At 36.2% G+C, this 15,666-nt stretch overlaps 1 protein-coding gene and 1 long non-coding RNA gene across 4 annotated transcripts; both read right to left on the reverse strand.

The window, feature by feature from the left end:
• Positions 1 to 4,633: 4,633 nt before the first annotated feature.
• Positions 4,634 to 7,422, reverse strand: LOC114176128 (uncharacterized). 3 transcript variants are annotated; one of them, XR_003602971.2, is made up of 6 exons: positions 6,961 to 7,414; positions 6,691 to 6,739; positions 6,485 to 6,587; positions 6,232 to 6,311; positions 5,627 to 5,734; positions 4,634 to 4,938 (listed from the first exon to the last, which is right to left on the reverse strand). It is a non-coding gene; the product is annotated as an uncharacterized LOC114176128 (long non-coding RNA). The 3 variants fall into 3 exon arrangements; XR_003602970.2 differs by having other exon boundaries at positions 6,265 to 6,311; positions 6,961 to 7,393; XR_003602969.2 differs by having other exon boundaries at positions 5,627 to 6,311; positions 6,961 to 7,422.
• Positions 7,423 to 14,402: 6,980 nt separating this feature from the next.
• Positions 14,403 to 15,122, reverse strand: LOC114175269 (uncharacterized). The gene has a single exon (XM_028060051.2). It carries the CDS (start codon positions 15,120 to 15,122, stop codon positions 14,403 to 14,405), a length of 720 nt encoding a protein of 239 aa, XP_027915852.2.
• Between the last annotated feature and the right edge of the window lie 544 nt (positions 15,123 to 15,666).

Genomic DNA, 15,666 nt, shown 5'->3' on the forward strand with positions numbered 1-15,666 from the left:
TTTTTACTTTGGTTCACCTCCATTTGTTTCATCTTAAATCATCCTTGTGTGCTTTAGGTGTTCTTTTTGGTTTCTACCGTTACTTTTCATTTTAATTGAGTAATTGTTGTTTTTGTTCAGTTTATTCTCTTGTTCTTGTTTTTTTTTAAGATCCACATGTTTTGTCTAGAGTCATGTTTAGTCCATGTATGTCATTACTTCTTTGTTTAGCTTTTAATTTGCTTTGAATTTGTTGGTGATGTGCTACTGAATACTATTTTAGATTTGAATGCAATTTTTAATCCTTAAAAAATGAACACTTTCTTTTTTCTTGGAGCCTTGGAAATGAATCTTCACATCTAGATAACCGTAGTTATCTTAATGTCCAGTGGGAATTTTTCTTGTGCTTTCTTAACATCACCATAAACCACACTAAATTTCCTTTCAATTAATTGTGCTTTGGTGCTTTTTCATTTCTTTTTTTGAGTTCAGATTGCTATTTAGATCTTAGCAATGTCTTAGTGTCAATTTCCATTGTGTTTCATGATCTTCTTTTAATTCCTTTAAGTTTCCTTCTCCTTTGTGTGTTTTGTTTCCATTAAAATGCAAATGATTAAGAATAGTGTGATGGTGATTCTGTTTTGTGGTGGAAACTAGTTATTGTAAGAGTAGCATCCTAGGAGGTGGAGTACCTAGTCCCGAAAGAGAATCCTCTTTGGTGATATCAAGAGGAAGTGCAAGAGTGGAACACTTGTGAGGACCAAGCCAAGAAGACAAAGCCAAGAAGACCTTTTACATTTTGTGCACTTTGATTGTATTCAAATTGAGTTGTAAAATTGTAATGCCCTTCTTGTGTTCATGGCCTAGTTAGGTGTCTTGGGAGAGTCTTAGGTACTCAATCCCATTTCCTAACTAGAACCTCTTTTATACATTAGTGAAGCACTTTTAGTAGTGAAGTTTGAAGGTTCCAAGTGCCTTCTACTTCTACCAAAACTTAGGCCGCATATAGCTTCTAATCTTTCTTGTTTTTAATTTTCTTGTTTGATAGTTTAGTGTGTGTCAACTTAGTCTTTGAATTAATTTCATTTAAGAGGTTTTATACAAAAGTTTCAAGTTCCCTTGGCTATGAAAGACTTGGTATGTAAGCAATCCAAGTGATTCACCTCTCTTTCTTGGAGGAGAACTAAAAGCTTTTGCTATCTACTTCTTCTTTGAAATTTTCTTTAAAAGACCAAAGTCTTCTAAAATCTTAAAAAAAATGTCTCAACCTCCTTCTCAATGTATGGTTGCTTCAAATGAAGAAGAAATAAGTTTGAAACAAATTGCCTTTGATTTGAGAGCACTACTACGGTGGAAGAAAGATGACAAAATTGCAAGGGAAAGGAAAAAACAAGAAAGAGATAGGTTTCATCAACTTTTAGATGAAGAGAGAAGGGGAACAAGAAATATGGAAAGGTTGCATGAGAGAATGAGTAATAAGAGTCAACACTTGTACTCCCACACTCCAACACTAGTCACACACTATGAAGAAGAAGATAGTAAACTAGTTGACAACTTCTATCAACCTCTTCCTCCTCTAAGAAGAGAAAGAAGAAAGCCTAGGGAACTAAGAGCCATTAGAATAGACCTCCCTCACTTTTATGGGAAAGATGATGTTGAAGCTTATTTTGATTGGGAAATGAAGGTTGAACAACTCTTTGCTTGCCATCAAATCAGTGAGGAGAGAAAAGTACCGTTAGGTACCCTTAGCTTCCAAGGCAATGCTATGTATTGGTGGACTGCCCTCGAAAGAGATAGGAGAATCAATCAAAGTCCCGAGGTCAAATATTGGAATGACCTCAAAGGAGCCCTTAGAAGAATACATATTCCCTCCTACTATCATAGAGAGCTAATGGATAAGCTTCAAAGACTCCATCAAAATAAAATGAAAGTGGAAGAATATAGACAAAAGATGGAGTTATATATGATGAGGGTTGGGATTAGGGAGTCCGAGGATACCACCATTGCAAGGTTTCTTAGTGGCTTAAGTCTTGAGATAAGAGATAAAGTAGAATTGTTGCTCTACCAAGACTTAAATGACTTGGTTCAACTTTTCATAAAGGTAGAGCAACAAATTCTAAGGAAATATTTTAGAAATGACTACTCTAACTCTTATACCAAGAAAGAATTTAAGAGGGAAGGTAAGCAAGTCAAAGAGGAATCCTCCAAAAGTTTCAAGGAAAAGAAGAAATCAAGGGAAGGCACATCTACACACACTCGCACTAGTGAAATCAAATATTTCAAGTGTCTTGGTAGAGGTCATGTTGCATCTCAATGCCCCACCAAAAAGACCATGATCTTAAGGGGTGTTGACCACTATAGTAGCCAAGATGAGCAAGAAAGTGAGAGTGAGACTTTTAGTGAGGAGTCTAAGGAAATTGCCTATCCTTGTGAAAGAGACCTTCTAATGAATATAATACTTCTTAACATCCAACCCATTCCAAAAGATCCAACACAAAGAGAGAACATCTTTCATACAAGATGTAAAATTTTAGAAAACACTTGTTCTCTCATTGTTGATAGTGGTTCATGCTGCAACTGTTGTAGTACAAGGTTGGTTGATAAGTTGGCTTTGACTATCATTCCCTATCCAAAACCTTACAAACTGCATTGGCTTAATGAAAGTGGGGATTTAACAGTCCAACATCAAGTAAACGTCAAGCTATCCATAAGAAAATATGAAGATAGTGTGCTATGTGATGTAGTACCTATGGAAACTTACCATGTTTTATTGAGAAGACCTTGGCAATTTGACAAGAAAACCATGCATAATGGTCTTACCAATAAAATCACCTTCACTCACATGGATATAAAATTTGTCTTGTATCCTTTATCACCATCCTAAGTGGTAAAGGATCAAATCCAAATGAGAAAGAAGTTGGAAAAGGAGAGAAAAGAGGATAAAAAAAAGTCCTCCATCTTTACAAAGAAGTAACTAAAGATGAATCTAAGGTGGGAGAGATTGATGTTCCTTCTCCCAAGGTCATTCAACATGAGAACATTTTGACTATAAAATCTTTGAACCAAGTTCTCAATAATGAACAACCTTCATGCCTCTTGCTGTGTAAAGGAAAACTCACATGCATTGCCACATCTCTTGAACTTAAGAGTCTATCTCCTAAAATTGAAAATCTTTTGAAAGAGTTTGAGGATATATTCCTTAAGGAAGGGCCAATTGGGCTTCCTCCTTTTAGAGGAATTGAGCATCAAATAGATTTAGTGCCTCGGGCAAGTCTTCTAAATAGACCAACCTATAGGACAAATCCTCAAGAAACAAAGGAGATAGAGTCTCAAGTGCAAGAGTTGTTGGAGAAGGGTTGGGTTCAAAAAAGCCTTAGTCCTTGTGTTATGCCTGTTTTGTTAGTGCCTAAAAAGGATGGAAAGTGGAGAATGTGTTGTGATTGTAGGGCTATAAATAACATCACCATCAAATATAGGTATCCAATCCCTAGGCTCGATGACATGCTTGATGAGTTGCATGGGTCCCTCATGTTTTCTAAAATTGATCTAAAGAGTGGTTATCACCAAATAAGAATCAAAGAAGGTGATGAGTGGAAAATCGCTTTTAAGACCAAATTTGGACTATATGAGTGGTTGGTGATGCCCTTTGGGCTTACTAATGCACCTAGCACATTCATGAGGCTAATAAATTATGTCCTTAGAGAGTGCATAAGAAAGTTTGTGGTTGTCTATTTTGATGATATCTTGATCTATAACAAGAGCTTGCATGAGCACATAGACCATCTGAGGTTTGTCCTTACCATCCTTAGGGTAAATAATTTGTTTGCTAATAAAGAGACACTACAAAAATAATTATTTTTAGTGGGGGTTATATTTAGCGTTTCTAGGGGTTTTAACCCCCACTAATGGTTTTACCAGGGGTTTACAATTCCCCTGAAAGAGCTAGCGTAGCTAACAGATTATTGGGGGTTTTTAGCAACCCCTGGTAAAGTACAACTTACTTGGGGTTTTTGAACCCCTGCTACACTTGAGGTTTTTGAAACCTCCACCATTGCCTAAGGTTTTCGAAACCCTCACTATTGCTTGGGGTTTTTGAAACCCTCACTATTGCTTGGGGTTTTTGAAACCCCCACCACTGCCTAGGGTTACAAACCCCTACTACTTCCTGGGGGTTTTGAAACCCCCACTAATGCCTAGTATTTGAAACCCCAATACTGCCATATGTGGTTATTATGACATTTAACTGTACTAAAATGTGTTTCATTAATTTTATTTACTTTTTTAAATGAGTCATGTAATTATTTCTTAATTTTTAAAAACTATTACTATGTGATAGTGACATCCATTGCAGTTTGAGTGAGTGTTGGGTTGTGATTTTGTAACATTAGAATTAGATTAAAATTGCATAAATAGTGTGTAAGATACGCTTTAATGAATTCAATCTTCAACAGGATCTGAAAAATCAAATTATATAAAGACCAAATAAGAAAAAGTATATGATTAAAAAATTTAAATGTATATTATTGACCGAAAAAAAAAACAAAGTTAATTAAATAGAAAAAAAGAAGAATCAGAATTAGTACAAAATAAGAAGTTATTTTCACAGCCACTTAGTTAATTAATAAACTTCCTACATGTATCTTGAGCCATAATATAAACAAAAAGTAAATCATATTTTTCAATGAGAATATATTGGACATCAAATAGAATCCACTAATCTTGACCTGGAAAGTATTCTGCAACAGGCACAATAGAAGTTAATGATGTCCCGAAGCTATTAAATAAAACACTAACTTCAAATAGTATATGCATTCTAAGAAAATGAAAATGGAGCAATTTCATGGGGAAAAATACTCCAATTTTCGCTTTCAGTCCAGCTGTAAATCTTGATACCAGACAAATGAACATGGAGCAAGATATCTGAAAAACGATCAAAAGAGTTGAGGCGCACCCAAAAACCTGCTTCACCACAGTCAACGCAACTATCAGAAGAGTTTTTTTATCATCCTAGAAAGATACACAATAAAATTGAAGGCAAAACTGTCCAATTGTGCCTAAAAGACAAGATAATTTCACATTTCATTAAAGACAAGATGGTCCGGTCAGTTGAAAATTCAAACTAAAAGGATGATTATTTGTTTGTAATGATTTGTATACCCAAGTTGTATTTAAACCATCGATTACCACCAAAATGAGATTTAATGAAATGGGGTGGTCAAAGGCAGAGTTCTACTTTTGTGAACTAAGATTATAATGGCAATGCCTTGAATTAGAGTAACTTCGAGATTTAGAGGAAACAATTCTGAATCTGCTTGAGTGGTTACACTCAGCATGTAAGCCATTTATATACATCTATAAAGTGAAAACACCTCCTAACATTCATTATTGAAGTGCAACATTACTCTTACCTATATCATAAATGGAGGGAATATAACAATGGGAACTGTGGCATACTTGTTGCTCATAAGATCTTATGAATAAGCTCATGTTCTCTTCTTGTTTTCTAGCATAATACAAGTAATGGATTTATGTAGAAGAAAGGTTCGGTGTTGTTTCTTGTTCTTTATATTGTGCACATATTGTACTCTGTCATTGGTAGCAATAAAATTCTAATTTAATCGAAAAACAATTATCAAATTTAACATACCTTGTTTTGTGATGCCCGTATTTCAATGTACTTTGTCCTGTGAGCAAACTTCAATGTGTTATGTGTCTCTTCAGTACTACTTGATGATGGAGTTACTGTGCAAACAAGCTATATTTAAAATGACAATAAGGTATTAGAATTGCTAATTTATGTTTAAGCATTTCTACCACAAAGAAATGTAAAACAATATATAACTTTAACAAATAACTTAGCTAAAATAATCTGCACGAGGGAAGCCTTACAAAAACACGTCCATGACCACTTAGCTAAAGTTTGTTACTGACTATCATACCCAAGCTAAAGTTTGTGAATAATGCAAATATATGGTACTAGATAATGGAGTCTTAAGAAATTTAAGGTGTAAGACACTTTGATTGATGAATCAATTTTAGTAGATATCAATATATTCAACAGATCATAGCCTTTGTTTTCTTTTCTTTTTAGATTTGCTTGATACATCTCTACTATATTAATTTCAAATTGAGATTATTAAAAATGACCAAATAACATAAAAGTGACAGTATTCTTTGATATAAATAATTTCAAATAGAAACTGGTTGAACAAGCTAACTCCATTAAAATACAATGAATATTGTTTGCATAACCTGTGCATTTATTCATGATATAAATTGATTAACCTGGCAGCAACCAGAGTGATGAAAAGTTCCCTTCCGCTCTTTCTAGGCTTCAAGAGGAGGAAAGTAGAGAGAATATATTAATACAATATAAGAAAAATCAAATGTAGACAAGAAACTCATAGACAAGAAAAGTTAAATAGGAATAATTATTTGAAAACATTTGTAATCAACAATGCTAATGAAATGAATAGTAACTGTTGAATTCCCAACCCAACAATACCTGTTGAATTCCCAATTGGATCAATATTAATTATTGGTCACCTTACAGAAAACTTCTTCACACATCCTTTACTGAATTTCTTAATGTCTTCTTTATTGGCACTCTAAATCACAAGAAGAATTAGTCCACAAATGAAAATATATTAAGAAAAATCACTGCCACAAAAGGAACCCAAGAGAAAAGACAACAACAAATTCCGCATATACCTCTAAGGTTTATGATAAATCCTCAGTATCATCTGCCCTCTTCGAATAACTAACAGTATTAGGGAAACGAAATCAAAAGTAGAGAAATGAAATCGAAGCAAGGAATCGAAATAGAAAGTAGTGAAATCGAAATCGAACATAGGAAAATTGAAATCGAACGAGGAAAATGAAAACGAAATCGAAATTAAAAGTACGAAGATGAAATCGAAAGAGAAAGAGTGATAAGAAGCAGAGAAAGAAATTGGAAGCAGAGAGAAAAATCTTCATTACCTAGACCTTCAAACATCGAGGGAGAACGGTGGAGAGGAGAATGGTGGAACATCGAGAGAGAACGACGGAGAACGATGGAACATCAAAGAAGAATGGTGAAACATCGAGAGAGAACGGCGAAGAACGGTGGAGAATGGTGAAACATCGAGAGAGAACGACCGAGAACATGTCCTTCTTTCTAGGGTTCGCACGGAAATGAGAAACTCTGTCTAATTTTTAAAAATTATAAAAAAAATTAAAAATAAAAAAACAAGGAAATATTCAAACTTTACCGGGGTTTCAAGAAACCCTCGATACGTTTTCTAAAATTTCCTCTAACTTAAGTTTTTACTACAGGCTATTGAAACCCCACCTAATAATCCCCTACTAAAATTATATTTTCGTGTAGTGAGAAATGTACTTTCTGTGTAGATAATGTAGTTTTCTTAGGTTTTGTTGTGAACAAAAATGGGGTTCATGTTGACCCTACAAAAATAAAGGTCATCTAAGAATGGCCTACTCCTACAAGTGTTGGAGAAGTTAGGAGCTTCCATGGTTTGGCAAGCTTTTATAGAAGATTCGTTCCTAACTTCTCTACTTTGACTTCACTCCTCAATGAGCTTGTCAAGAAAGATGTGTCTTTTAATTGGGGTGAACAAAATAGTTAGGGTGGGTTAAAATAACCCTGAGTTGTCTCACAACGAATACGGAATTGATCTCAAATATTTGATTCTTAAAAATGCAATTAAAACTAGCAACTATAAAAATAGGGGGATTTTGATGTGTGATGTGCAAAGAAAATGACACGGAAGATTGTAAACACAATAATAGTAAATAGGTCAATTCCACTGCTTTTTCTAAATCAGATTCTTCATTGATTATTTAGAGATTATTGTTAAATTAATTATTGTTGTTGATTTACAAATAAATCAATGTAAAGACTCAATTCATTTGTTGGCATCCTCACTTTTAATCAAAGTACAGTCTCAATTAAAAGTGAGAATTGTTAGATTGTCCATAGTAAATTTAATCAAAGTACAGTCTCAATTAATTTTACTATGCCTAATCATGTCTATTCCTTTGTTTCTTTACCAAATAGAAAACTTAATTAATCAAAGTAAAGTCTTGACTAATTTTAGTTAAAGTAATTACCTCTAATCAAATTAAAGTCTCAATTATTGGCAAAAACTTATTTAATCAAATGAAAGTTTCTAAACAAAATCAAAGTAAAGTCTCAATTTAATTTAAAAACCTTTTAACTCATATGATTAGCATGCATGTAGATTTAAAATCATTATTTTCTATTCAATTAAGAAGCAAAGGACATAGATAAACAAAAACCACAACAATAATCAAAATAACAAAACATATAAATTCATCTAACCTCAGAATCCAGTTAAGAAATTACAGTGGAATCAACCCTAAAAGCTTAGCCCTCCATGGCTTTGATGGAATACATGATGAAATGAAGGAGAGAAAATAAAAGAAAGAATGAGAGATGTGGTGGAGACGGTATCTGCCAAAACCAGAGAGTTCTCAGCTGTCTCAGTTGTAAATTGTAAAAAAATTGTGTTCCCCGCTTCTGCTCCCTTAAGTCTCTTTATATAGGCTTCAACTGGACTTTGGGCTTTATCTATCAGTTACTAAAATCTTTTATTTTTATTTAATTAATTAGCAACTTAATTTCTGTCCAATTTCCAATTCTGCCCCTCTTATTTAAGCATTTTTACAAAATTGACCAGAATTTGACCAGAGTTTGACCAGTTGACTGCCTATCAGATGCTGACACATGGCGCAGAGTGCACTTTCTCTCTCCAGACTAGGGTTTCCTGCGATTAGGGTTTCATGGAGGCTTGTGGGTGACGACGCGACTGACGGCAATGGCGGCTGCTCCGATGGGCGTGGTGGTGGTGCTGCGTCATGGTCCGTGAAGAAAAGATGGTGGCTGAACTGTGGTGGTGCGGTGCACTGGCTTGGTTCAGGTGGTGTGCGGACGCGTTTCTGGCGTGGTGTGGAGACGCAAGGTCTGCGGTGGTGGCGAGAAGATGGTGTTGCACGAATTTGGTCTATGTTCGGACGTTGTTGCTGGTCTGCGAACAAGGAAGAAGAAGACCGATCTGTGGTGGCGCGGAACAAGCTTCGCGGAGGAGATCTGCAATGGAGGTGGCATGACGGAACTGCGAAGTTGTGGCAGGTCTGCGGTGGTGGCATGAAGGTGGCGCGGTGGCTACGCAGAACTACTGGAACGGAGGCTCGAAAACGCGGAGAAGATGGTCGCGATTTGATGGAGGAAGACGGTGGCGCCGTTGTGCGAACGAAGATGGTGCATCGTGGTTGCGCTACTGCAGCGAGAACGGTGATGACGGACGTCTCCGCTGCTGCCATGAGATGGTGCGAGCGTGGCGGAGTTGCGGTGCTCATGGTGGTTGACGGAGATGGTGCCGCTGGTGCGTTGCAGGTGAAGGTGGCGCGAAGGAGGAAGATGATGGTGGAGGAAGCGCGAGGTTACTGCTGTTTCCGGCGAGGAGATGGCGGCGGCGGCTGCCATGGTGGGTGGAAGGGAAATTAGGGTTAGGGTTTCATGTGTGAGATGGAGGAGATGATGACGTGGCAAGATCTAAGTGGTCAATTTGGTGAGTGGAGGATTATGACACGTGGCAGCTTATGGTTGGTTAATTTTAAAAGGTGGGGATTGTCACATGACATGATCTGGTTGAGTGGAGTTTAAGTGGTAGGAGGGGTGCAACTTAGTGAAAACTGGGGGTGCAGAACAAGTTTTTGTGGTCCACTTGCAGGAGGAGTGTGCAAATAAAATCTGGGGGTGCATTTAGCTCCTGATTTATTCTTTTCCAGAATTTCTTGATTTTGGACTTATTTTGTAACTTTGAATATTTCAAAATCACACTATTAATTGACCAAAAATAAATTCGAGCTGCATTAACAAACGTTAGAATATCCAATAATATTTTATGCAACTAAAATCAATTTTTACGCCACTTTTACCAAACTTACTCAATAAATCCAATAATCACAAATCCTAATTAAATCAATCTTTAAGCACAGAAAATTCAATTAAATCCCCAAATTTAAATATTAAATGAGGGCAAAAATTTGAACTCATCACTCCTCAATGAGCTTGTCAAGAAAGATGTGTCTTTTAATTGGGGTGAAAAACAAAAGTCTGCTTTTCAGCAACTCAGAAAAACTCACTAATTAAACTAAAATGTGATGCATCCGGTGTAGGAATATGTGTCGTGTTGTTGCAAGGAGGACACCCCATTACTTATTTCAGTGAAAAACTTAATGGTACCTCCCTCAACTATCCTACCTATGACAAGGAATTGTATACCTTAGTTAGGGCCCTTCAAACTTGGGAGCACTACCTTGTGTCCAAAGAGTTTGTCATTCATAATGATCATGAGTCGCTAAAATACTTGAAGGGCCAACACAAGTTGAATAAAAGACATGCTAAGTGGATGAAATTCTTAGAACAATTTCCTTATGTGATAAAGTACAAGAAGGGCAAAAGAAATGTGGTGGTTGATGCCTTGTCTAGAAGGCACACACTGTTTTCAAAATTAGGAGCCCAAATTCTTGGATTTGATCACATTCAATAAATGTATGTTCAAGATTCTGAGTTTTCCTCTATTTATGTTGAGTATATGGAAAGACCTCAAGGAGGTTTCTATGTGAATGAAGGATATTTGTTTAAAGAAGGAAAAATTTGTATTCCCCTATGTTCACAAAGAAAACTCCTTATCCAAGAAACACATGAAAAGGGATTAATGGGTCACTTTGGGGTAGAAAAAACCCTAGGTCTTTTGAAAGAAAAATTCTTTTGGCTCCATATGAGGAAGGATGTCCAAAGGCATTGTAATAGATGTATTTCATGTTTGCAATCCAAGTCTAAGACAATGCCCCATGGATTATACACCCCTTGCCTGGTTCTTCAGCTCCTTGGAAAGATATAAGCATGAATTTTGTCTTAGGACTCCCAAGAACATAAAGGGGTTTTGATTCTATTTTTGTGGTGGTAGATCTATTTAGCAAAATGACATATTTTATACTCTACCACAAAGTGGATGATGCTTGCAACATTGCTAGGCTTTTCTTTAGAGATGTGGTCAAGCTTCATGGTATACCTCGCACCATAGTTTCTGATAGAGACACTAAGTTCCTTAGCCACTTTTGGAAAACACTTTGGTCAGGGCTAGGAACTAAGCTTTATTTCTCTACTTCATGTCACCCACAAACTGATGGACAAACTAAAGTTGTTAATAGGTCTATGTCTACAATGCTAAGGACAATTTTGAAAGGGAATCACAAATCTTGGGATGAATGCCTTCTCCATATTGAGTTTGCCTACAATAGAGTAGTTCATAGGACTACTAAAATCTCTCCATTTGTAGTTGTTTATGGCTTTAATCCTCTCACTCTCATGGACTTGCTACCACTTCCTACATCTTTTGATTTTATTCATAAAGAAGGGGTGGCAAAATATGATTTTGTTAAGAAAATGCATGAAAAGATTAAAAGCCAAATCCAACAACAAACAGAGAGGTATACTAAGTACAACAATAAGTGGAAGAGGGAAATGATTTTTTAAGAAGGGGATTGGGTGTGACTGCACCTTAAAAAGGATAAATTTCCTAAGTAAAGAAAGTCTAAACTTAGTCCTAGAGGCGATGGTCCCTTTAAAGTGTTGAAAAGAGTAAATGATAATGCGTATAGGCTAGAGTTGCCTGAAGGCTATGATATGCATGCCACCTTTAATGTTGTTGACTTAATACCTTTTGTAGGTGGTACAAATGATGAGGCAGAGACTACAAATTTGAGGACAAATCCTTCTCAAGAGGGAGGAGATGATGAGATGCCTTGAGCCAAGGGACCTACAACAAGAGCCATGGCTAGGAGAATACAAGACGAATGGGCCTTAAATGCGCATGCAAGGCCCAAGATGAACTTCACATAGGCTAAGGAATATGTGAAAACCTAGCTTAGTACTCTTTACTTGTAAATACTAGATTAGGATTTTATTTTGGGCTTTGTATTTTGGCCCTAATAGAATAGGGTTTTCTTTGGGTCAAGTATTGGGCCTTAGAGGAAATTGGGCTTTAGAAGTAATTTTGGACCAAAAAGAGGAATTGGGCCAAATGGGCCGAGAGTAGTGTGTCTACTCTAGAAAAGCCTAGAAGCTTCTCAAACTTGCTCTCCAAGGATGAGAGTTAGATTCCCATGGCAAGACAAGTGTGACTTTCTTAGGTGACAAGTCACACCTCCCACATGCTCCTTTTTGGCTTCAAAATTCAACTTTCTGGACTCCTTTTTCCCTCCATTTTTTGGAGACTCCATGGTCTCATTTTAGTCTATAAATAGAAGGCTTAGGAGATGTATTTTTCAGCTTGCAATTGAGTAATGAATTACTGCCCAAATTTGTGCACAAATCTCTTTTGAGCTCTTACCTTATAGTAAACTCTTCTCTAGTTTACTCTAGTCTTCTTCCTTAGGAGTTGGCCTCACCTCTCTTAAGAATCCTTTCACCTACACCAACTAAACACCTTAAGCTTCTTTCCTTCATGCTTCTGCATCCAACACCATCCATGGAGCCTCCATTCTTCATGCAAACTTCAATGGAGACAAGAAGAAGCCATCAATAAGTACTTCAATAGGTCCACAAATATCCAAATAAATGATCTCAGGTGAATCTACTGCTTTGTGAAATGCAGTAGATTTGAAAGACTTCCTTGCTTGTTTACTCATTACACACTCCTCACATATTGCTTTAGGTATTTGGATGTTGGGCAACTCAATCACCATTTTCTTGGAACTAAGCAGCCGCAAACTATTGAAATTCAAGTGCCCATATCTCTGGTGCCATAACCATTTATCATCATCCATTAAAACTACTAAACACCTAGAAGCTATTGATAGATGATAAGTGTTTAGTATTAGTTAAATTACATGTCATTTAGACACTTATCTTGCATTAATTCTATGTAAAAATCATTAGAAATGCCACAATTTTACATAATTACAGAATGAGGTGATGAGAAAATATAAAAAGTGGAATTTAATACCTTTTATGTTGTTTTGCAGGTAAAATGAAGGAAATTATGAAGTTGGTGCCAACCTGCCAAAAGTTACATCTCAAGTAAGAGAGATAAACTAAGAAAGTCAAATTATGAGCATGTGACTAAGTAGCCAAATTTAGCACTTAAACGTCATTTTAGAAAACCTTCACTTCAAGAAAACATCAAGCTCCAAATTTGAAGTTGAGCATCAAAGGGAAACCTTCATGGCTGGGAAACCTCCATTGCTAACCTGCAAAAGAGGGATGCCCAAGCTTGAGAAGAAACCCACTTAGGGAGGAAACCTCCATGGCTAAACTTCAAACTTAGAAGCTAGAGCAGTACTTGAATACCTATAAATACAGGGCATGACCCTTGGATTTTTCATGTTGATTTTGATGCTAGTTCTGTAACATATTCTAGAGAGATAAACACTTAGATCATTTTAGTTCTTAGTAAATATCTTGTAAAAGCTATGGAAGGAAGAAAGCTACTCCATGTTCATCTTGTATACATCATTATGCGTAGTTAATTTCTCTATAGTTGGGATTGAATGTAACTTATAAACTCTTTCTATATTGCACTTGATTATATATGCATTGTGTTCTTATTTTTACATGTTGGTTACTTGATTTGTATTTCATTCCGTGGTGATTTGGCCAATCATCATACCTCATTAGCACTAGATGTAAAGACATCTGGTCTGGTGTTTAGATCCAATTAAGTCTCCTAATCCTTGGCATATACTAGACATGGATGTGCGGGTTTACTTGGTTTAAAGAGTATTGTTCTCAAAGTAAGGGTTCCTCCACTGGATTGAGAAATTTTGCATCTGACACCCTTAGGTTCTCTCTCACAGACATGTGGTTAGATCTACAAGTGAAACGTACTTCTAGGAACACTAGAAATAAAGAACATAATATATAGATAATTAAGGGCAATATAGTGAAGTTAAGAGGCCAAGTTCAATCCCAATGTCTTAATCAATATCATCTCTCTCAAATCTATTTTAATCTATCTTTAACAAAACTAAAACAAAAAATAATGTTATTGTTCCATTGCCAAACTGTAGTTAAATTATAGACCATTGATCTAGTTACCAAATTCTTATGGATACGACCTTGTTGCACTACAATTGACCAATATACTACTTGGAAAAATTACACCCTTAATTGGATGCAAACAATATACTTGTCCTGAAAGTTCTATTCTTAACAAGTGGAACCTTCAACACGAGTCTAGATTTTTAGTCATACAGTTTTAGCCTTGCATCATCTACTTTGAACGAATATCCTCTTTCAACTAGTTGTCCAACACTCAATAAATTATTTTTCATGGAAGGAATGTACAACACATCATGAATTAAAATTGTATTACCTTTGCTTCCTTGAATCACTACATTACCAAGTCTTCAGCCATAACAAAACTGTTATTTGCAAATCTGACATTGATTTCGATATTGGAATCAAGATCAACTATCCACTCCTTATGTCTAGTTATATGATTGGAACACCCCGTATCAACATACCAATTATTATCTTCTGAATCTGGTTCTATTGTTGCCATGAGCATAACATGTTCAGAACTAGAACTCCCTTCTTCCTCTACTATATGCACTTCCTCACTGACTTTCGATCCTTTTATAGACCAACACTCATAAGGAAAGTGACCACACTTTCCACAATTACAACATTGAACCTTTGATTTATCAAATTTTTTCTTTCCTTTGCCCTTCCACACACTCTTTCCTCCTTTCTTTTTATGAATTTCAACACCCTTATCACTATCAGAATTACAATTGTGAGAATCATTCTGCTTACCTCTACCCTTACAATGATTCTTGATTTTATCTCTGCCCTTCCAGTGTTTCTTGCCACCCTCTTTCTTGAAATTCACTTTGGCCTGCAACACACAATCATTCTCTTTTTGTTGATCGCGTTCAAGCAGCCACTGTTCGTGGGCTTTAAGAGTTTCCTGTAACTCTTCAACCTTCATTGTGGAGAGGTCTTTTGACGCTTCAATAGCCGCCACTACGTAATCGAACTTCTCACTCAAAGTCTGCATTACCTTGTCCAACACTATCTGGTTCGACATAGGATCACCCCATGCTTTCATCTAATTCACAATAATTTGCACCCTAGCAAAATAGTAATAGTCAGCTATCTTTTCACCATTCTCCATCTCAAGCAGCCACTGTTCGTGGGCTTTAAGAGTTTTCTGTAACTCTTCAACCTTCATCGTGGAGAGGTCTTTTGACGTTTCAATAGCCGCCACTACGTAATTGAACTTCTCACTCAAAGTCTGCATTACCTTGTCCAACACTATCTGGTTCGACATAGGATCACCCCATGCTTTCATCTGATTCACAATAATTTGCACCCTAGAAAAATAGTAATAGTCGGCTATCTTTTCACCATTCTCCATCTCAAGCAGTTCAAACTGTCATTTCATCGTTTGCAATTTCACCTTTTTAAGTTTGTCATCACCAGAACAAGCTTGAGCCAACACATCCCACACAACCTTTGATGTTTGAGCATAAACAATCTTCTTAAAATGGACATTATCAACACATGATGGAGAAAAAATAATGCTTTATAATCTTTCTATTTATTCTCTTTGAAAGCCCGTTTTTAGTCGCAAGTTTAGGAAGTTGATTGTA

This window comes from Vigna unguiculata, chromosome 3 (genome assembly GCF_037176805.1).
Source record: "Vigna unguiculata cultivar grain cowpea cultivar isolate G323 ecotype 2 chromosome 3, ASM3717680v1, whole genome shotgun sequence".
NCBI classification, from domain to species: domain Eukaryota; kingdom Viridiplantae; phylum Streptophyta; class Magnoliopsida; order Fabales; family Fabaceae; genus Vigna; species Vigna unguiculata.